Here is a 23,852-nt window from a genome sequence, read left to right as displayed (position 1 = left end):
TTAACTTAAAGATATGTGCCAAAACATAAATTAGGGCTTGTAATTAAACTTAAATGAAAACAACGACTTAAATATAAACTTATTGTATGCAAAAGTAAACTTTACCTCCGCTGTTACGACAATGAGAGATTCACTGAATGTTTGCTCATGTGACTTAGCGTTACGCGAGGTCAGAATCCTATAGCTCCATACTAACGGCCCTTCACTTTGGTTCGACTCCGCATAATAGCAATACTTCGAAATATCAAAGTAGACAACCCCAGGCCAGTTTTTTAAAAAACCAAATGATGGCGCAATGAAGCAACGCCGCAAATAAGCGAGAGTTTGACAAATGGAATTCGGACCGACCAGCCTAATATTTTATTTTAGACCTAACTGCTTCTTCATTTAACGTATTTTCCAGTTTTTTAATTGAATGAAAAGAGACATACATTTAATATAGGCCAATGTCTATTTTTAAATTAACAATAGCAAGGCTATTTGTTTTATTTTATTGTTGTAGCCTATATGTTCACATCGCCAAGTTTGTGAAGAGTTGCAAAGAGCTCATTCGTGCTGACTACTTTTAATAAAAACATTTACTGGATCATAGCGTTGGTGTAAAATTTATGGATCGATCTTTTCGGCTAATGTGGATTTTTCCCCTCAGTTTTCTAGGTTCATTTCCGCAATGGTTAAACATAGCTAGAGAGTTAAATAGATGGGCTCTCGTTTAACGACCTGCGAACGCATAGACGAAAACCTATATATTACATACATACCAGGGTTGACGCGAGAGGTTTTTTGACGGTCAATATGGCTGTTAATATTCGAATTTTAAAAAACGATTAATTGATAAAACGATATTTTGCACACCCCACGAAAACAATGTTACCACTAGAAAAAGAACAATTGAATTTTAACACAGAAGTTTACATCAGTCGTGAATTTTTCTTCCTCCGGGTTGGTGAGAAAAGTTCATTTACCTGAACAGGTAATGTTTGCCACTTCATCATAATTACAGTCATTTGGACCCCAGGGTGAAGACGGACAGTTCCACAGACTGATGTCGTGTTTGCGGCATTGTACACTGTCAAGCCAGTTTGGAGCTGAAGCCAGTCTTGGTGTGCTGGAGTCCACACTGCCACTCTTTCCACAGTTCAGCTCTTGACAGATTAAAGACACTGTGTCTGAGTCCATCTGGTTATAGCAGATATTACCCCAGGTTCCATTGTAAAAAACCTCCAGGTTCCCAGAGCAGCCTTCAGTCAGTCTGATCTCTTTAAACTCTGAGGACAAAAACAGAATTTGAAATTGACATGGTTGAGTATCACTGTCAGATAAGCCCAATCCCAAAGAGTCTTTTTCTCATACAGGCAAAATTCAAAAAAGGAAAAAGATATTTAATCAATTTACCTGTCATAACCATGAATCAACAATGTTTAAAACCAAAAAGATGCAATAACTAAAACCGATGATCTCATTCTTATACAGCTTGAGTGTGTGACATTGATGATGCATTTGAGCTGAATACCTGAACACAGCACTCCCACGTCCTCCTTGTGTCCGCAGTCATGTCGGCCCCATCCCTCTGACGGACAGCTCCACAGGGACGTCTCGTTCCCCACGCATTCCACCTTATCCAACCAAATGGGTCCAGTTCCAGGACCAAACCAGGCTGGAACCGGTCCACTGAGGGCCTCTCCACACTGGAGCTGTCTGCACACCACCTGGGCGTCCTTCATATCCCAGAAGTCATCACACACTGTTCCCCATGAGCCTTTGTGGAAAACCTCCAGACGCCCTGCACACTCACTCCCAGAACCCACCAGTCTGAGGGACCTGTGACCTGAATTAGCGCATGAAGAAGACAGGCTCAACCTCTACACACAGAATTTTGCTTTTTTAACAGGCAGTCCCCACGTTATGAATGAGATCCGTTCCCTAAGTCTGTCTTTATGATGAATTTGTAGTTAAATCGGAACAGGTACATACGGTTCTTATTTAACGTCAGTTAGTCGGATGTTTGTCTTAGAATAATGGAGGACGGCGTTCTCCTTCGAACTGCTGAAGCCGTGCAGTGTTTACATGAGCATCACAAAATAGTAAACGTTTGTTATTACAAACCATTGTATTTAACTCCAATTTTTAAGATAATAGGCTTGACGGCAGTCCGTTTATAAGTACAAGCTGTCTGTAGGTCGGATGCTCATGACCCAGGGGCTGCCTGTACTCTCTTTTTCATATCACATCCTCAGTACTGAATCTGCCATGTTTCAAACAGCTGTCTATAGGCATTGTGGTTGGTCTGAAAATAAAAGAGACTGCCTCTGTTCTTGTGGAAATTAGAGGCCAGTTCCAATGACCAAACCTCCAGTTATGTAATACTCACCAGAGCAGATGAGTGACAGCTGTAAACTGGAACTGCAATTTGTAGTTTGTGGTGAGGTGCAGTTTCCCAGACGAGCTTCAGTCCCAGAGCACTGGAAACCAGTCAGACACTCATCACTGTCCCCTGGACCAGACCCAGAGGAGCCACTGAACTCTACCACAGAGCCACAGTCCAGCTGTCTGCAGACCACAGAGGCTTCAGACAAACTCCAGGAGTCCAGGAGAACTCTCCTCCAGGCCTGATGGAAGTAAAACTCCACATCTCCCTCACACTCCCTCTCTCCAGTCAGCCTCACCCATCCACCATCAGCAGACACAGAGGAACCTGAAGAGAAGAGTTAAATTTTACCAAAAGTATCCTCTGTATGAATCCATTATTAATTAATCAAAGTACCAGAGTGATGATTATTCTGAGTTTCTGCAGCATTCAGTCATAAAGTGTATGTAACTGTGTCCCTCATATAAACTGACCAGAGCAGATGACTCCAGCATCCTGCCTATGAGAGCATGCAGCTCGACTCCATGAAGAGATGACACATGCTGAGAGTTGTGTCTCGTTGCCCTGGCAATCAAACTTATCAGCCCGTACTGGGTCACTGCCCTCCCCAAACCAGTCCACCCCCACTACAGCCACGGCACTCCCACAATTCAGCTGTCGACAGAGGACGTTGGAGGCTCTGATGTCCCACGATGCATCACACACTGTTCCCCACTCAGTGAAGTACTGCAGCTCCACTCGACCAGAGCAGGAATCAGGACCATTCACTAGCCTGAAGTCTGTGTATCCTGTTTACATGAGACAAACAGTGTTGTTTACATATTTACATGAAGCAGAAAGGGGCATGGTATTCTGTAATGGACATAACAGAACTCACTCACAAAGGACAGGTCAATAATTTATATTTACCTGAGCATTTTATTCCCACGTCATTGTCATGGGAACAGTTGTGTTTCTGTGAAGATGATGTTGGACAGAAGTAAATCTCAGATTCGTTGCCTCTACACTGAATCTCCTCTGACCACACCTCACCCTCCCCTTTACCAAAAGCAGCAGCTCCCAGCACCTCTACAGGTACCCCACAGCCCAGCTCTTTACACACCACCTCTGCATCCTGCTGGTCAAAGGCAGCATCACACACCGTGCCCAAAGTCTTCCCATGGTAAAGCTCCACTCTCCCAGAGCATGGGTTAGATCCATTAACTAGTTTTACATGACCTGTGGATTTAAAACACAACAAGATTCATTTTAAATTTCATTTCATGCATTTCATATATTTTATCTCATGCATATAATTATATTTAAATAATCAGCTGTAACTGTTCTGTAAATTTAAGGAACATGAAAATTTCACTTTAAAATGATGGCAGATCAGAAGGTCATTCTCCATGGGTGTTGATTTCCTAAGATGATTTGTGTTTGTATTTGTCTATAAATTTATTTCTTCAGCGTTTTAATCTGAGTAACAATTTAAATGTTTTTTTGGACATCATCTGATTTCCCAGTCACTTGAAAACTAGCCAGGGCAAATGTTTCTGAATAATTTAACAAATTTAGTTACAACATAACTAGTATTCTGTTAAGATCACAAGAAAAATGAGAACACATTGAAAAAGACATAAGTTAAAGTGCAGTCATATGACTGCTACACTCACTATGATCTGAGGAGACTGATCTTAATGAGTCTCACAGTAATATCACTCTCTCCCATTAAACTTTTATGTTCTAATTTAGGAAAATAAGTGTTTGTAAACAAGAATTGTGCAGAGAAAAACAACACTGTAAAAGCTACATGATGCAATGAGAATATATAGACATGTGTAAAAGGATGTGAATGACAGGACAGAAATGTGTAATATAGAAATGTTTATGGTGTGGTTATGACTGAACACTGCATTAGAATACTGCAGTAGTTATAGTTATTGTTTTACTGTTATCTATAACAGAAGTTTAGTAAAAACATACCTGAGCAGATGACTCCAGCATCAGCACTGTGACTACAGTGTGGAATCGCTTCACCATTTGATCTACACTTCTTCAGTGTGGACTCTGACCCTTTACACTGCACTCCAGCCATCGCGATTGGTCCAGATCCCTCTCCAAAACGAGCAGTTCTCACTGCCTCTACAGCCTCCCCACATCCCAGCTCTCTACACACCACTGCAGCATCACTCATATCCCAAGCTAATCTATAACCTGAATTCATGAGACACACTGTGCCCCACTGTCCTTCATGAAGGACCTCCACTCTCCCAGCACAGCGACTACCACCATTCACCAGCCTCACACTGCCTGTAGAGGAGAGAGAGAGAGAGAGAGAGAGAGAGAGAGAGAGAGAGAGAGAAATCTTCTTAGGTGGGAACTGCCTTAAAACAGAGTTTTAATTTTCTTCAAAAACATTCAGTTATCTTCATAAGACAAGACAAGTCTTCTTTCTCATTTCCACATTAAGTAAGAGACAAGCGTGGGAAAATGTAAACAATTTCTCTTCTTCAAAGCATATGTTCACTACATGTTAATTAGATTAAAAATACTGCAAATAGAGGCATGATGTGACTTTATCATCACCTATCAGCCCCCTGTTATAGCACTGCTGACCTTAAAGGAAGTTCTCAAGACTAGCTACTGTAATTCATCTGGTCTTAACACAAAAAAAGAACAAGTGGTCACCCTACCCATTCAGATGACAGTCTGTGTTATCTAAAAACACTACAATGCCACAGACAGTCCATGTATTAATTAAGAAAAAAGTTACCGGTGGTCAGCTTTAAAAAAAAAAAAAAAGAGAATTAGAAAACCTTTCAAAGCACTGAATTTTTATTATCAAAACATCGACTCTATGGTGGTTTAATAAGATTTAAAAAGCATTTTGACTGGCCTAACAACAAAAGAGACTGTCTCTGTTCTTGTGGAAAGTAGAGGCCAGTTCCAATGACCAAACTTTCAGTCATGTAATACTCACCAGAGCAGATGAGTGACAGCTGTGAACTGGAACTGCAGTTTGTAGTGTGTGGTGAGCTGCAGTTTCCCAGACGAGCTTCAGTCCCAGAGCACTGGAAACCAGTCAGACACTCATCATTGTCCCCTGGACCAGATCCAGAGGAGCCACTGAACTCTACCACAGAGCCACAGTCCAGCTGTCTGCAGACCACAGAGGCTTCAGACAAACTCCAGGAGTCCAGGAGAACTCTCCTCCAGGCCTGATGGAAATAAACCTCCACCTCTCCCTCACACTCCCTCTCTCCAGTCAGCCTCACCCATCCAGCATCAGCAGACATAGAGGAACCTGAGGAGAAGGGGTGAATTTTATTTTTACATTTATTCATGTAGGAAATACTTTCGTCCTAAGTGACTTACAAGTGAGGCAAAAATATAATCCGAGCATGTAGCCATTAAAGAGCTAGATGTGGTAAGAATATCGTGAGTAAGTTCAGTGACTGACTCAGTACAAGTTTAAGAACAGGTGAAAGAGATAAAAGAGTAAACTACAGAGAAATACAGGTAGAAACACTGCTAATGAACTGGGGCCTACACAAGTGCAGGAGAAGAAGCTATTGCACAGTAGGAGCTAATGAATGTTTCACTAATTGTCTTAATTAAAAATTTCACAGACTCTCCTCAACCGAGCTCCAATTAATATGATCCAGACTTCAAGAAGTATTGGCTTCCTCGAGGCAGAGGCACCCCCAAAAGAGACAGCAAGCATCCGTAATCTAAATCAGAAAAAATCCTGACACTTTTCTATCATAAAACAGTCGGTCACTTGGCCAGAAAGCGGGTTTCGGCCCAGTTTCATCGCTTTGGATCAGTGGCAACGCAAAAGACTTCGTCTGCCTCTGAATTCCCGTTGGCGACCATCCTGTGATTCCAGACTCTCACACTGGATTGTGGTCGGGCTGGATCTGATTCTCTTTTCCCTCTCCTCCTTTTCCTCACCTCACTACCATTAGTGTAAGTAACTCTCCACTAGAACATCACTGAGACAGTGTCTTTTAGTCAAGTGTGCCTCTTCACCAGTAATAATTTATACGTGCATAACGTTGTTTCATTTAGTTATACTGAAGGTAGTGAGGTTGTTGTCACTGTTACTTGCTTGTTTGTCGTCCTGTGTGTAGTTTAAAAGTTAGCGTGTGTTTGTGTTTGTGCGTCTGTGTGGGTGTGTGTGTGTGTGTGCGCGCGCGCGCACATCTGTGTGTGTGTGTGTGCGCACATGTGTGTGTGTGTGTGTGTGTGTGTGTGTGTGTGTGTGTGTGTGTGCGCGCACGTAGCAAATGTGCCGTGGCTCTAAAGCCCATTTCATTCAACAACTGATTCATCCTGTACAGTTTGAACGTAACTGTTATAATAACGGTTGACATTTGAGATTCTATTCTCTGAGTATGTGATCAGTCATTTTCCACTTTACTGAATGTGATGATCAAAGGAATGTGGTTGTCTAGGAGAACTGAATATGCTAATGCTAATGAAGAGTTGTTTTGAATAAGTTCTGGGTTCAGTGTTCAGAGCGATGAGCTATGAGTGGAGTTGTTGAGAATATCTGTAAATTAACTGGGTTCAGATTCTCAAAGAAGGTTATGGTTATAACTAAGAGGTATTAGTATTCAATATTCAAATTTACATGGTGAACCATAAACTGTAATTGATCTATATCGTTGGCCTGACAATGCTATAAAAATGATCAACAAAACAGCTATGCTACAGCAACAACAACAAAGCAGGTCTGTTGTACCAAAAGTCTGTTGTACCAGTAGCAATTTTACCAAAAGCATCCTCTGTATGAATCAATTATTAATGAATCAAAGTACCAGAGTGATGATTATTCTGAGTCTCTGCAGCATTCAGTCATAAAGTGTATGTAACTGTGTCCCTCATATAAACTGACCAGAGCAGATGACTCCAGCATCCTGCCTATGAGAGCATGCAGCTCCACTCCATGTAGAGATGACACATGCTGAGAGGTGTGTCTCGTTGCCCAGGCAATCAAACACATCAGTCCGTACTGGGCCACTGCCCTCCCCAAACCAGTCCACTCCCACTACAGCCACGGCACTCCCACAATTCAGCTGCCGACAAAGGATGCTGGAGGCTCTGATATCCCACGATGCATCACACACTGTTCCCCACACTCCGAGGTACTGCAGCTCCACTCGACCAGAGCAGGAGTCAGAGCTGTTCATCAGTCTGAAGTCTGTGTATCCTGTTTACATGAGACAAACAGTGTTGTTTACATGTTTACATGAAGAAGAAAGGGGCATGGCACTCTGTTTCTCATGGACAAAACTGAACTGACTCACTATGCTTAATAATAGGTTATAACATGTTGTTGTTATTTCTAATATGTATTCTTAACTATTTGTTTCATCATGTGGAAATCATTGTAGGAAATAAGAAATTATTCTCAGTACATGACATTCATTACTGTCCTAAGGACAAGTAAATAATTCATAGTTACCAGTGCATTTTATTCCCACATCGTTGTCATGGGAACAGTTGTGTCTCTGTGAAGATGATGTTGGACAGAGGGGAATCCCAGATTCGTTGCCTCTACACAGAATCTCCTCTGACCACACCTCACCCTCCCCTTTACCAAAAGCAGCAGCTCCCAGCACCTCTACAGGAACCCCACAGCCCAGCTCTCTACACACCACCTCTGCATCCTGCTGGTCAAAGGCAGCATCACACACCGTGCCCCAAGTCTTCCCACAAAGCACCTCTACTCTCCCAGAGCATGGGTTAGATCCATTAACTAGTCTTACAGGACCTGTAGATTAGAAAACAATAAGCTTTATCTGAATATGCATTTGAATTAAATAACCATTTTTTGTTCACTATCAGTATAATTGTTCCAACCACATGAAATTGAAAAAGACCATAGAATAAAACATTTGTGTTAGGCATCATATCATTTCCTTGGATCATGAATTTCTGGGAGGTCTATGAATTCCATATGAATTTGGGATTGAAAATCTTGACCATCAGTACAATTGTTCCAACTGCAAAAAAATTAAAAAGGCCATAGAATACAAAAAATATTTGCTAGGCCAGATAACATTTCTCCTGATTATGAACTTTTGGTATGTTTGTGAATTCATTTCACCATATGTGAAAATGAAGATGAAAATAAAGCCATTTAAGTGTATCCAAATCAATTAAGAAACATTTTCACAAAATTAGCTAGCTTTTTCAAAATACAAAGTAGAGAAGAATAAAGTTGAATGTTTAAAACAAACATAAGTATAATCATATAACTGCCTCACTCAGTAAGATAAGAGCTGACTGACAGAGTGATGAGTCTAAAGTTCAGGAACACAATAGAATGTTGGAGAATGACATCTAAGAGTAATAATATGGACACTTTGACTTGGACACAATAAAGAAACAATCTGTTTTAAAGTTTTAAAAATAAAAACTTAGATATGACAAAAATATGAAGTAATAAGCATTACAAGCAGTTATAATAAAAATTGAATTAACATTTATTGTGAATAATTGTCTTCTCCTCTCTCCTCTCAACAAAGTTGTATTTATACACCAACCAAACTCCATCAGGTAAAACCAGTTACCTCCACACAGCAAGAACTACAATTCTCACAGCCCCACACACACACAAATTACCGATTAAACAATAACTATAAAACTCACAACCCCACTGGAGGACAGAGCACTGGCAAAACTCCCGGGCTACGCCTCCAACCTCTAACACAACATGGTAGCTAAGCTAAAGAGCATGTTTAGTAACAGAATTATTCACCCCCGGTGTGGAAAGGAGCGATAGAGGAGGTCATTCCTGCCGGGTCCTGTCAGACTCTACAATTCATCTGCTTTGGCTAGGCCTCGCTGACATTGAACTGCTCGTGGACTAGACTTACTGTGCTAATCAGTCTTAACACTCTGCTCTTTACACATCAGGACTACCAGAACACTGAATATATCTGATCACTTGAATATATCAGGACTGCTTTTAACCTGGGACTTATTTATTTATTATTCTAATCACTTTGCTCAGACTGCAACATTGACTGTATCTGAACTTAATCTTCAGCACTTTATGCTTTCATCTGCACCATCTTATTTACAACCAGATCATCAGTCAATAACCCCACTTACCCATTCACTAGTCTTACTGCTTATTCATCTTAGCAACTGTGTCCATGTACCTGTTGTCATTTGTATTTTAATGTATCTGGCTGCTATAACGATTTAATTTCCCTGTGGGGATTAACAAAGTCAGCTATCTATCTACACAATTACCAATACAATTTACTGAGGTTTAGTGAAGCCTACCTGAACAGATGACTCCAACATCACGAAAATGAAGACAGCTTAAAAATACACTATCATCTGATGTACAGTTCTTCAGTGTAGACTCTGACCCTGTACACTCCACTCCAGACATCACTATTGGTCCTGATCCCTCTCCAAAACGTAGATCTGTCACTGCCTCTACAGCCTCCCCACATCCCAGCTCTCCACACACCACTGCAGCATCAATCATATCCCAAACAGCTGTGTAATCTGAATTCAAATAACACACTGTGCCCCACTGTCCTTCATGAAGAACCTCCACTCTCCCAGCACAGCGACTACCACCATTCACCAGCCTCATACTGTCTGTAGAGCAGAGAGAGAGAGACAGACAGAGAGAGACAGAGAGAGAGAGAGAGAGACAGAGAGAGAATTAATTTAACTTTTTCTTAAAAGGAGAACTAACTTAAAACAATCAATTGAAGAAAACTCTTGGAATAAAAGCTGCTCAAAACATTTCAGTTTAAACACAATTTCTTCAAATGATAATCTGATAATGTTCTTTCCATACACTGCCAGTAAGAGACAAGCTCTGTAAATAACTACTCTCCTGGAAAACATATTTCATTAAAATGTTTTTTTTTTTTTTATCTCTTGACCTTTGGATCATGAATCTGCACTTACCAGCTGTGGTGAGATGAACCATGGAGGACAGAAAAATGATCCACACACACGTCTCCATCTCTCTCTGCCCCAGACCACGCTCCGTTTCAACAACTAGTCACAGAGCACAACCTTCACCTCTGCTCTCTCACACTGACTGAAGGAACTGAGTCCTCTTAGCCCACCTAGAGAGAGGACTCCTCCCACCCACCAATCACACTCACTGTTGCCTTATTAGAGACACTGCAGGAAATCATCAAACAGCTACAGTCACAAATCAGAGGATGCTCTTTAAAATTCTCCATATATATCAAAATAAGGTCTGTGCTTTTGAACAGGACTCCTCCTCCTGTCTGTAGACACGTCTCCCTGAGGAGAAACAAGACACATCAGCTCTGTGAGAGAGTCACAAAACCACAAACACGTTTATTTCAGGGAAGAACTACACAACTGTGTAGATTACAAATCTGTCACTTGCAGAGCAATATTTGGTGTGTGTGTGTGTGTGTGTGTGTGTATTTGAATTGGCGGAGGGTGATCACCACAACATGAACACGTTTCAGTGTCAATTTCTATTTGAAATACACTTCTCTAATGACACCTAAATACTGTACTAGCTCCATATCTCAGATTTCTGCACTAAATGTTTATGAAACGCTTTTCAGTGCTGAGTCACTCTGATGACAGCTCCAGCAGACGGGATAGCAGAGATCCTGTCAGTCCCAAACTCAAGGATAACAACAAAGAAACAAATAATAGAGCAAATGATCATTATTAAATGCAATACCTTGTTAGAGTTCAAATATAAGATCTAAAGAAAATGAGCTTTTCTAGGACTATGTATCTCTTGCCGAGGAAAGATAACTCAGGATCACGCGCTTTTCTGCCTCGCTCACTGTAATTGATCATATAGCCCCATCTAGTGGTAAAAAAAAGTCAATGCTGAGACAAACAAAAGTAAGGGGGTGTCTGAATGGCCTGTGTTGACAGAGGTTTTGCAGAGAGAGAGAGTGTGAGTGTGAGGTGTGTATTTGTAAGTGGATATGTACCTTTACACGTTTTAAATTAATGCTCCAAAGTTAAATTGTATTGTTTTCTAAAATTATCTTGTAACAGTTCTTCAACTCCCGGTGAAAATATTTCTGAATGTGATATAGTGAGAAGCAAAATACAGTTTGACAGAATATAGAGATGAATCTGTGGGACTCATCAGAATGTTTACTATAGAAATGATATAAAAACAATAAAAGACAAATTAGTTGGTCTTTCGTACTCTAATGAATTCTGTGTTTTTTTAACCAGCATTTGTTAAATTAACTGGTGTCTGTCAATGAATTCACTTCTCTAAATGTAAAGTACACACTTTTTGTGATGACGAGACACACTGACAAACTTCATCACTGTTACATTGACAGCTTTTGTGTCTGACCAAACCCACTGCTGGCAGTTAACCAGAAATGAATATATTCACACTTTTGATTGGGATGTAGTTAAGAAGGGTCTCTGGCGAGTGTCTTTGTGGCATTTTAGGCTGGCGTGACCAGATTCATATAGAAAATGAAGTTATATGCTCTATTATGTTATCACACTGGTTCATTCCAAGTCTTGTACAGTTCAGTGTATTTCATACAGCCCCACCTAGTGGTGAATATGAGTAAGTGCTAAACTAAACAAGAAGTTCACCGGCACAGCTATGTTATTGACTGATTGATTGACTAATAGATAGACAGGAAGTTAGATAGATAGATAGAAATCTACACAGACAGACAGACAGACAGACAGACAGACAAACAGACAGACAGATAGACAGACAGACAGACAGACAGACAGACAGACAGGCAGACAGATAGATAGATAGACAGATAGATAGATGAGTGTTTTATCAATCCCAGAGGGAAAATTTGTTGTTACAGCAGCCTAGGCAAGTAAATAACAGGCCAATACACTAGAGGGCAGCAAAAGAGTCCGTATAAGGCAGTAAATGAAAACAGCAGGAATGAGAGCACAGAGGTACACACTATAATTAGGGCAGAACAATGAACAATGAACACACATGAACAATGTGATACTTTTTACACTAACATACTACAATGTTGACATACAGTTTTATTAATATAATTACTGCATCAACAGACCTGAATGTACTATACAAAACTCTATAAGGCAATATAAAAAGGCTCTGAACTGTTCTATAAAAACCTAAACAGCTATGTACAGTTATCTACTGATATGTACTACAGAAACAGGTAAAAGTCTTTTTTATGATACTGATGATCACTTGACATTCCTGACAGATTTTTGTGAATCTTTTGAGCATGTCTGGAGTGTTTGCAGTGAGTTTAAGGGAGAAAATGAAAACCTTCTTCAGTGGTGGGAAATGGGAAAAACTTTGATCAGTGTTTTTCTCTCTTTTTTTGCCAACAGTTCCCATCACAGTCCACAGTAAATGTAAAATGTGAACAAGTTGGAACAGGACACATTTAACTCTGAGGATAACAGGATTAAACAGAATGTCTGTAATTTGCCTTCAGTCTTGTGACAGAGAAAACAGGAGCTGGGGGATCTTTTTGCAGGTCAGGACTAAAGGGGCATTTATAAGACTGATAAGAGGTTTTATCTCTGTCTGTGACATGGATGTCTTCGACACCCCCCGCCCTTTTCTGTCCTAATCTGGAAAAAAAGACGAATCATGTGCTGTCTTCACTCTCCTAATGGGACAGAGACATCAGAGCCCACAGAGACACCCAGAATAACAGCTGACATCTGTCCTGACCTGTTCAGAGCAGAGAGCTCTCACACTCAGTCTAATAATGACCATTTTAACACCTTCTCTCTTTGACCCAGCCAGACCCCATAAAGACTGTTTGTCCTTCCAGGAGGTCACTGAGGGCGTCCGTCAACTCTCTACACGTCACACGTCTGAGATCATGGGATTCCTGTGGGGTCTAATCGAGCCTTCTGGGGTTTTGTTGCTTGTGACATCTTTACCACCTGTAGCAGTTTAGGGAGTAGTTCTCCTGAAATTTTACCCACTGGGGGTCCTGTGCTGGAGGACTGGGTCTGTGGTTCTGCTTTGCACAGATTATGAAGCGCTGGCTGTGTCTTGTTAACAGGCTCTATGTCTTCTCAAGTGAACTTGTTCCATCAAATCAATCCTGCTGTATTCCAGATCAATTCATGACAATCTCTCTTTACTGTGAGATTTGATGGACAATGTTAAAATAAATGGGACCGACAATGGACTGCTTTGACTGGACCAAGAAAACACTTTCAGCTGGGTTGATCATAACTACATATGTAAGACCTGGAGGACTTTTTGGGTTTAGTGAAGTGCTTTTGTCTCTGGTTAAATTGTTATGCACTGAAGGTTGGTGTCTGGTGAAAACAGGCAGTGGTTTGAGTCTTCCAGTCTTGGTGTAGAGGAGGACTAGGCTGTCCTGCCAACTGTACAGTCTGACCACACAACCACATCTGCATATTCCAGCTCAACCACTATGGGAATCAGACTGCATGAGAAATTTTATGTAGCCTTCTTATTTAACCTCCAAAATCAATTAAACACCAAAATCCTCGATTGCGTATGTCTGAGTCTCGCAACTCATTACAGCGCCTATATTCTCATTGGCTGCTTTTTTTTTTTTTTTTACACATGCAATCAAACATACCAACTCAGCAGAAACAGCACAAAATAATTGCGCTTATAAGCTTTTTTGACCCGTTTTTGACATGCAGTATTTTCGTATACTTTATTTCCTTTGATTGAATAGGGCGGCAAAGCTCGTCTTTTAGTTTGTTTTAAGAAATATGTCTGTGTATCCTGTATCCTATCCTACATCCCATAAATGGCTCTAACAGTTTGTTTATATAAAGTGAGTTCACTATGTCTTGGTCACTGTGGGGCTGAGGAAACCAAGCACTTTCCCCTCATTCACCGAAAACTCCCAGTGTCCGATTGGCAATAGTGTTCAGGACCACGGACAGCACCAATCTGTCAAACCTGCACTGACAGCTGAAGACAGAGAGTGAGAGCCTTGGTCAGCTCCACATTCACTCACAGCAGCAGAACCTGGCTGTAGTGGGGAGGTGGAGCTGTGTCTTGGTCCACTTTGTATTCTCTTTATATCATGCCATGGTAAACATGGTAAACATTTATTCTGTTGGATTTTCTTTCAGTTTTTCACCATATGATAATCAGAATGTGAAATATTTTCAGCAGGGATTAAAGGACTGTTTTGATCATGACATTGAGGTTGACCTAATTAATTAATTAAAAAAACAGCAGCTGTGAATCCAGCTAATTCACAGCAAAATAGCCAACATATCAACTACTATCATACAACTCACATTTGAACTCTCAGGCTGCCACACATGCTCCATAGTATTTACATGCATTAACCCTTTCATTACACACAAAGAGGAATATATTTTAATTATGGTGGTACATTTTTAGTAATGGGATGTACACTAATAAATACACACACAGTCTCTCTGTCAACTGCTGTCAACACTGACCCTCCAGGCACCTCCTCATTTCTATTTAATTCAGCACCTGATTTTTTTTCCCTCACCACTAGATGGAGCTGTAAGATTCATTACAATGAGCAGGGTCATGACCCTGTGTGGCTCAGACAGGGATATGAACCTGACCTTTTCTGGGTGAGTGGGAGGAGTCCTCTCTCTAGGTGGGCTAAGAGTTCCTTCAGTCAGTCTGATAGAGCAGAGGACAACCTGTGACAAGTTCACCCCAAATACCACTGCACTGGTCATCTACAGCTGTGTGTAAATAACTCCAGAGAACTGGACCTTCAGATGTCACTCTCCATGTCTTTCATTCATACCAAAATACTTAAATCACAACTCACTTTAACCCGTCTGTAGAAATTCACAAATTCTGCTATTATATTAATAGGATTTATTATTTAAAGAATTTATCTGTTGTCTGATGCTTTCAAAAACTAATTAAAATGTTTTTAATCTTATTAGTCTAGTGACTTTAATATACATCATGTAGCTGCAAACTCACAATTAAACTGGACATACTTCAGGTAGTCAAACATCATACTAAAGGAATATTCTGTTGCAAAGGTCTGTGATAACTGACATAGTTCTTTGTCCACTAGAGGGCGATAGAGCTACATAGTGAGTTGACCGTATTGCCGTGCAATAGGACATTACGCTCTTTCTCCTTCAACACCCGTCTTAAGAGGTTTTCAAACAAGATTTATTCACAGTCAAATTTAGATGTATTTGCCAGAATTTATATACAATACTACCTCCAGATCTTGACTAACGGCAATTCTTTGATGGACAAACACGGCAGTTATGCCAAGTTATTTTCTCCCTCTAGTGGTGGAAAGGTTTAAGTTCAAGGCAGTTTCACGTTTTTGTGTGTGTGTGTGTGTGTGTGTACTGCATGTACCACAGAAATCCCCCTACTCATTTTGGAAATTTATGTACCTGTTGAATTTCTTTAAATATTTTTAAATTAAGTTCCGTCACAGATAAAGTCACTGAGGCACCTCGGTCTGGAAGAACCAAAATCATGTGGAAGATCAAGTGAGAACTGGTCATATAGGATCTATGACCATCACCTAAAAATTCTTGATACATTAAAATGTGAAGTCATAGAAATAAATCATAACAATTTCAAACATACAAATCCTTTTGGTCTCACCAGCGGTTTCCCGGAAAAAAATAACAGAAGCTATCTGACGAATCAGGACATTCTTATTAAGACTCTTCACTGAATTTCATAAACAAACTTTATATGCATTTATTCTGACAAATGTGTTGTGAGTCAGTGTACAAGTCTTCAAAAGTTGACAATGTTAAAGAAAAAGTAGAACAGTTATACAGGGGATATTGTGACAGTCCGGTAAGATATACCAATTAACACAAACAAAATAAAATCTGTAAACAGGTTTCAAATAAATGTCTCCTAATCTTACACGAATAAACAATAAAAAGAAACTATTCAAGTAAAACATCAATATCTTGGCATCAATGACAAAAGCACTTTCAATAAAAGCTGACACATTCGGTTGTGTCCACCATGGCTGCATTTCCCTGAGTTACTATTTGATGTGATTTGGGACAAAATAAATGTATGAAGACAAACACGTAAATGGTTTGGAATGTGAGATATGAACAAAGTCTGCAATACTAAAGCCATCTATCAATACTGAACATTATATTTCATACACAGTTCCTTTATTCCCTTCTGTCCATCCTCATTTCATTATCTACTGTTTTGTCTTATTTGTAGGGATGTAACAGTGCATGTATTCGTCCCAAATCGTCACGGTATGGACGTTACGGATCGGTGCATGGAGTCATAAGGAGAATACGTGGTAGACTGTGTGTGAAGATTGATGATTGTAATGTGGAACCAAATTTCACAAGTGTGAGTCTCTCATTTCACTCTCTCATAGTGGGTTTGTTCTCTTCTCTCGAAGATTTGGGATCTGATGGTGGTGAAAACACATGACAACATAAAGTTTCAAGGACCTTATGACCTTGTTTACCAGTGCATTGTAGTAAGAAGTAAACTGCGTTTCTTAATGAATAATAGATGGCAATGCTGGCCGTCAATAGCCTACGACTGGCTACACGCTGCTGTAGGCGGCCATGTGCAGTTGTGGCACCACAAACATACGGAAATCTGAACGGGCTGTAGAAAGGCTTTTCTTTACATAGATCATACAGCTGTAGGAGGAGAATGTATGTTTTCATATTTTGACAATGTTTCCATAGCACATTCATCTCAGTGAATTCAAAAGGGCAAGGAAAATGGTGATTTCCATTCTATCCCAGCTTTAATGCACTACAGGCTGTACCAACTACCTCAGGGTGGACTATACAATACTAGGAAATGCTCCTCTTTACAGCACTGAGGTCTAAAGAGCAGAGCTACATACAAGTACAAAGTTCAGAGTCCTAGACTGACCTATCAGACACTGGATAAATCTGTGTGTGAAAAGTTTACTGTTGACTGCAGAGACATGGAAATATGAATGACTATTTGTTTTAAGACCTTATTTGACAAAAGAGACATTTTAAAATGACATACAAAGGTAGGAGGTGGAATTTCCATCTTTGATACTTTCTCCATCTTCCTTAGAAAGTCTCTCCTTCCACATCACCATATTCAATCTCTAATGGAGCAGGAGAAAATTCAGGTTTTTAATGTATTACTCACATTTTTCAGCTCCATGTATAGGAACTGAAAAATGTCAGGACACACTCACTGACCTAACAGCTTTTCTTTGTCCTCATCCACACTCTCCACATCATCAGACTCATCCAGTCCATCCACTCAAACACACGACTCACACCTCACAGACTGTCTCACTCTCTGTCATACATTCACTGGCCACTTCATTAGAAACACCAAGCTGATAGTTACACTTTGTAAGTGGACAGATAGAAACTAAGACCCATCTACTGCCATGCACAGTTAGGACCATCCTCTAGTCCTTCATCAGTGGTCAGGTTCTGACCACAGGACCACTGGATATTTTTGGGTGGGGGACCACTCTTAACCCAACAGGCTACAGTCTGTAATTGTAAACCTATAATCACAGGCTCTAGTCTATAACTGTACACCTTGTCATGCCAATGGTATAGGGAAATTCTTAATACTAATATCACTTAGAACTGTGACCAAAACCTTATTTCAGAACCTGAACCCAGTGAAATTACAGTTATTCTGATAAACTCTATTTATAGCCCAGCACTCTGAACACTGAACCTACAAATGATTCAGAATAACTCATCATTATCCTTAACATATATTAAATAACAGCATTAAAGTAGCAAGTACAATATTACTCTTCAAATTCAATACCTCTGGCCAACTAAGCTCCTGGATCACCACATTCATTAACTTGGAAATAATTTGTCACATACTCAAAGAGTAGAAATGCGAATGTACCCATGTAACAGTCAAATTCAAACAGTACAGAGTATATGAATAATACTGAATAAATGGGGATCTAGGTGGAACTAAGGCACAGCCACTATACACACACATACAACAGCATCTAAACTATACACGAGAAGACAAACAACTGATGACAGACAGTCACAACAACATCCTCTCTACCTAAGTATAGTCTGTACAATGTTTAACCTCAGAATCAGTGAGACATTTATTAGCCCATGTATTGAAACATAAAAAGTCTCTCCTCCCATTGCAGAAACTCAGAATAATCATCACACTGGTACTTTAATTCATTAATAAATGATTCATACAGAGGATGCTTTTAGTAAAATTGAACTCTTCTCTACAGGTTCCTCTATGTCTGCTGATGCTGGATTGGTGAAGCTGACTGGAGAGAGGGAGAGTGAGGGAGAGGTGGAGGTTTACTTCCATCAGGCCTGGAGGAGAGTTCTCCTGGACTCCTACTTTTTCTCGAGCTGGCCATCAGAGTGCGTGGACTACATTGGACGATGAGCTGCACCTCTCCAGTTCTTTGCCTGTGCTCCCGCTGTCTGAGGCAACCAAGGCGTTGGGAGGTTCCATGGTGTAATGGTTAGCACTCCGGACTCTGAATCCAGCGATCCGAGTTCAAATCTCGGTGGGACCTTTGGCTGCCTTTTTGCTGTGGCTGCGCTGGACTGCGGCAGCTGCGGCAGCTTGAAATGTGTTACAAAAAAAGGAACGTCCGTGGAGAACGCAGGCATCGATTCCGCTACCTCTCGCATGCTAAGCGAGCGCTCTACCGTTTGAGCTAATTCCCCTCACCTACCTCATTCCTCAGCAGAAACTTGCCAACACGCACGAAAGACGCAAAAGTCTGCTTCACTTGACGAATCCTAACCACTACCACTTTCTCAAAGTTACTTTGAAGCCTCTGTGGTCTGCAGACAGCTGGACTGTGGCTCTGTGGTAGAGTTCAGTGGCTCCTCTGGGTCTGGTCCAGGGGACAGTGATCAGTGTCTGACTGCTGTTCCAGTTCACAGCTGTCACTCATCTGCTCTGATGAGAGGTGTATGCATGTGGAAATGAGTATGCAGGGCGTCTGGAGGTTTTCCACAAAGGCTCATGGGGAACAGTGTGCGATGACTCCTGGGATATGAAGGATGCCCAGGTGGTGTGCAGACAGCTCCAGTGTGGAGAGGCCCTCAGTGGACCGGTTCCAGCCTGGTTTGGTCCTGGAACTGGACCCATTTGGCTGGATAAGGTGGACTGCCTGGGGAACGAGACGTCCCTGTGGAGCTGTCCATCAGAGGGATGGGGCCGACATGACTGTGGACACAAGGAGGATGTGGGAGTGCTGTGTTCATCAATGTCACACACTCAAGCTGTATGAGAATGAGGTAATGGGTTTTATTGTAAACATTGCTGATTCTGGGTTATGACAGGAAAACGGGTGAAATTTTCCCAAAATTCTTTTTCCCCTTTATTCCATTTTTGCCTGTATGTGTGAAGGACTTTTTAGGAGTCATATGACAGTGTTGGTCAAACATGTGGACTTCGAATCCTGTTTTTGCCCTCAATGTTTAAAGAGATCAGACTGACTGAGAACAGACTGACAGGTAGTTTTGAGTCAATATTCAGACGTCTCTTTGTTTTTATCTGGTTCAGAGGAGATGCTGACACTGGACTCTCCAGAGAGCTATGATGATGTCATCACTTCAGGACAGAACCCAGACAGTGTGATGGGTGTGTCTCTGTCTTTAGATTAATAATGTTTTGTTAATACAAACACATGCGCTTTGAAATTGTACTACTGTTCAGTGTCTGCTGTGAATGGGGGGGAATTTGTTTGTGTATTTTGATGCAGAGGAAAATGTGACAGAGGCTCCACCAGAGCGCTATGATGATGTCATCACTGTAGGGAGGAAGTCTGGAAGTGTGATGGGTGATTTCTCTACATGTTCATATTAAATGTTATATTTCCATATCACACTTTGTTCCCAATGTAGACAGTATTTAAAATAATCTTTCTCTGTGATTGGTTTAGAGCTGACTGGAACAAAGGTCTCATTGGAGTTCTATGATGATGTCATCACATCAGGGCAAGATCCAGGCAGTTTGATTGGTGAGTTACGACTTGTACGATGTCGTCACTCTCTCTTCTGTCAGTCACGCTGTAACCAGATCACATGACCACACTGAGAGCTTCTTTTATTCAGTAATGAAGACAATTACTGTAATGTTTGGAATAGCAGAGCTGGAGTGATACAAGACATTTAACAATTCTCTGATGATTTATTTTATTTTTTTAACTTTATTTTTAAATGAGAGAAAATGTCCACCTCAACAGAAACGTGTCCCTCACTGAAACCATGAACCACGTTCAGTGTGTTTTTGATGTAAGTTTGGGGTGTTAATAATTACTGTGTTGATTATTGTTTCAGAGACAGCTGTGAAAGACCCACCAGAGGATTATGATGATATGGACACTACTCAAGGCAGTTTAGCAGGTGGGTTTTGGAGAAATGTTTTTCTAAACTCTCCGTACAATTTTTATAGACAAACTATACACTCACTCTCCTTTTTGTCTGAAACACACTGAAAATCCATGTAATCTGTAGAGTTTCTGTTTTTGATTCCGTTTGCGCTTCTAGAAATGCACGTGTGTGGAGGCTGAACGTAAACAGTAGGGAGATGAGACACTGTGTATCGTTTGGTTAAAACACGACATAAAAACGTTTAAAGCAGCACCAGAATCCGTGCCCGTTGACTGCACTGAAACCACAAGTTTAAAAAAGCGAAATGCGGTCTCCACTCCTGGCTTATGCAGCCCATTTGGCACAGACTCAGTCACCCTGTAGCGAACAGCGGCTCAAAGAATGACTGAAGCCGAGCTTCACTTCACCACAGTGCGTTGATGGAAGCCTCATCAGCACAGCTACCTGCCAAGATCAAATATCGCCAATTTAAAAGAAACGCAAGGACTCCGGAGATTCACCGGCAGAACGGTCCCTTCAGATTCAGTCATCGCTTGGTCTGACAGGTGTGGAGGTGAGAGGAAATAAGCGGGGAGCACGTAGCAAATGCGGGTTGCAAGCGAGTTTAAAATTGAGCTAACAGACCGCCGTTTGACAGAACGGTACTATGATTAGTTCATTAGTCTGCTAAAGACATTAAAAAAACCCCAAAAAACCACAACTGAGTCTGACTGATGCTCTTACGAAGCCGAGCGAAGAGTGTACAGCGATCAACCATAATCTGTCAGACAGCATACTGTCGATAGGACATCAAATAGCGTTTGTTTTACTCGTATTTATCTCACGTGTCATACAAAAGAGCATGAAACGATATGGAATCTGCTGAAAGCATAAATGTTCCTCTTTGTTACTCCAAAAAAAGACCAAACTGGTATTTTTCTGTAAATGTCCGTATAGGAGACGTCTGTGCGTGTCTTTGCTGCGCTGTTGCTCATTAGGTGTCGTAGAGTGACTGTCACCACCGTAACAAGTGACAAAGTCAAGTCTGGTATCCAGTGCGCTACTCGATCCGTACAACGTGACTGTAAAAAGTGTTACACTAGCAGTTTCTGTGGCAGTGCATACTATCTGTCTGTCTGTCCATCTATCTGTCTATCTATCTGTCTGTGTGTCTGTCTACCTATCTATTCTGTTTCTGCAGAGTCTTTGGTAGAGGAAAAGGCTGAGTATTACGATGATGCGAAAACTACCAGTGACCTGACAGGTGAGTGTGTTTACAGATGGATCACATGATCTTGCCCACTGTCTGTTTAACCAGATGTGTGGAAATGTTGTTTACAGGTGGTTTTGAGTCAATATTCAAAAGTCTCTCTGTTTTTATCTGGTTCAGAGGAGATGCTGACACTGGACTCTCCAGAGAGCTATGATGATGTCATCACTTCAGGACAGAACCCAGACAGTGTGATGGGTGTGTCTCTGTCTTTAGATTAATAATGTTTTTTTTTCTGAAATACAAACACATGCACTTTAAAATTTCATTACTGTTCAGTGTCTGCTGTGAATGGAGGGGAATTTGTTTGTGTATTTTGATGCAGAGGAAAATGTGACAGAGGCTCCACCAGAGCGCTATGATGATGTCATCACTGTAGGGAGGAAGTCTTGAAGTGTGATGGGTGATTTCTCTACATGTTCATATTAAATGCTATATTTCCATATCATGTGATGTTCAATTAACAGACAATGTTTCAAAAATATTGTATCTCTGTGATTGGTTTAGAGCTGACTGGAACAAAGATCTCACTGGAGTTCTATGATGATGTCATCACATCAGGGCAAGATCCAGGCAGTTTGACTGGTGAGTTATGACTTGTATGATGTGGTCACTCTCTCTTCTGTCAGTCACACTGTAACCAGATCACATGTCTACACTGAGAGCCCCTTTCATTCAGCAATAGACATATTACTGTAATGTTAGGAATAGCAGAACTGGAGTGATTCAAGATGTTTAACAGTTCCTGGATGATGGATTTTGTATTTTTATTATATGTTTAAATGTGGGAAATTTGTAGCCCAGAAAAGAAACCATGAACCATGTTCAGTGCGTTTGTGACGTTAAGTTTGGGGTGTTAGTAATGACTGTGTTGATTATTGTTTCAGAGACAGCTGTGAAAGACCCACCAGAGGATTATGTGGACACTACTCAAGGCGGACACTACTCAAGGCAGTTTAGCAGGTGAGTTTCAGAGAAATGTATTTAAAACTCTCACTCTCACTACAAAATGTACAGTGAGTGTATAGAGAAGCTATACACTCACTGTCCATTTTATTTGAAACACTTGCCTTTGGTCTACACTCACTGGTCACTTTATGAGGTATACCTGTCTTAAAACTACACTCTACAGGTGTGCAGTTATAGACTAGAGAGACAAACACACAATATCTACTGTATTTATTGCTCAATATATAAAACTAAAAAATGTTATGAGTAAAAAATAAAAAAACTCAATTTTCTCCTGCTCCATTAGAGATGGAATATGATGATGTGGAAGGAGAGACTTTCTAAGGAAGATGGAGAAAGTATCAAAGATGGAAATTCCACCTCCTACCTTTGTATGTCATTTTAAATTTTTTTTTTTGTCAAATAAGGCCTTGAAACAAATAGTCATTCATATTTCCACGTCTCTGTAGTCAAGAGTAAACTTTTCACACACAGATTTATCCAGTGTCTGCTGGTCAGTCTAGGACTCTGAACTTTGTACTTGTATGTAGCTCTGCTCTTTAGACCTCAGTGCTGTAAAGAGGAGCATTTCCAACCTTGGAGCAAAATGACGGAAGAGACTGAATCAGGGAGGGTGGTGTTTCTTCAACAAAACACAAATAAGTAGGGGTGTAACGGTTTACTCCATGGTTTGGACATCACAGTTTGTTACGAGTTCAGTACAATGGGAATAAAGCAACAAGAACCCCCAAATGCATAAGGCCCAGGTTTCTTTCATTTATTTTGAACAGACAGTAGTGCAAGTTACAGTTTGTTCCACCTACTGTCCTATAGTCCCCCCTGAGGTAGTTGGTACAGCCTGTGACACCACAACTGCACATGGTCGCCTACAGCAGCGTGTAGCCAGTCGTAGGCTATTGACGGCCAGCATTGCCATCTATTATTCATTATGAAATGCAG

At 40.8% G+C, this 23,852-nt stretch overlaps 1 protein-coding gene, 1 long non-coding RNA gene and 1 other non-coding gene across 3 annotated transcripts; 2 read left to right on the top strand and 1 right to left on the bottom strand.

Moving 5' to 3' along the window:
• Nucleotides 1-957: 957 nt before the first annotated feature.
• On the bottom strand, nt 958-4,445 carry LOC115824181 (scavenger receptor cysteine-rich type 1 protein M130-like). Its single transcript, XM_030788285.1, has 5 exons — nt 4,334-4,445; nt 2,960-3,156; nt 2,667-2,695; nt 1,514-1,821; nt 958-1,268 (listed from the first exon to the last, which is right to left on the bottom strand). Exons 1-5 carry the CDS (start codon nt 4,443-4,445, stop codon nt 958-960), a joined length of 957 nt encoding a protein of 318 aa, XP_030644145.1.
• Nucleotides 4,446-18,792: 14,347 nt separating this feature from the next.
• Nucleotides 18,793-18,864, top strand: trnaq-cug (transfer RNA glutamine (anticodon CUG)). Its single transcript has one exon. It is a non-coding gene; the product is annotated as a tRNA-Gln (tRNA).
• A 1,010-nt stretch (nt 18,865-19,874) lies between these two features.
• LOC115823944 (uncharacterized) lies at nt 19,875-20,323 on the top strand. Its single transcript, XR_004025643.1, has 3 exons — nt 19,875-19,943; nt 20,065-20,142; nt 20,245-20,323. It is a non-coding gene; the product is annotated as an uncharacterized LOC115823944 (long non-coding RNA).
• The last annotated feature ends 3,529 nt before the right edge of the window (nt 20,324-23,852 follow it).

The sequence above is a fragment of the Chanos chanos genome, chromosome 11, assembly GCF_902362185.1.
Source record: "Chanos chanos chromosome 11, fChaCha1.1, whole genome shotgun sequence".
NCBI classification, from domain to species: Eukaryota; Metazoa; Chordata; class Actinopteri; order Gonorynchiformes; family Chanidae; genus Chanos; species Chanos chanos.
The sequence above is the reverse complement of the archived record's forward strand: the minus strand, read 5'-3'. Positions and strand labels throughout refer to the sequence as shown.

Bases quoted from the DNA above. Each gene is read 5' to 3' on its own strand.
- LOC115824181 (XM_030788285.1), bottom strand. From the start codon at position 4,445: ATGGCTGGAGTGCAGTGTAAAGGGTCAGAGTCCACACTGAAGAAGTGT. The intron at 2,696-2,959 runs GTACGGGCTGAT...TCTTCTCTTCAG, and splicing joins TTGGGGAGGGCAGTGACCCA to GTTCCTCTGTGTCTGCTGAT. The intron at 1,822-2,666 runs GTGAGGCTGACT...TTCAGGTCACAG, and splicing joins TGTCTGCTGATGGTGGATGG to GTCCCTCAGACTGGTGGGTT.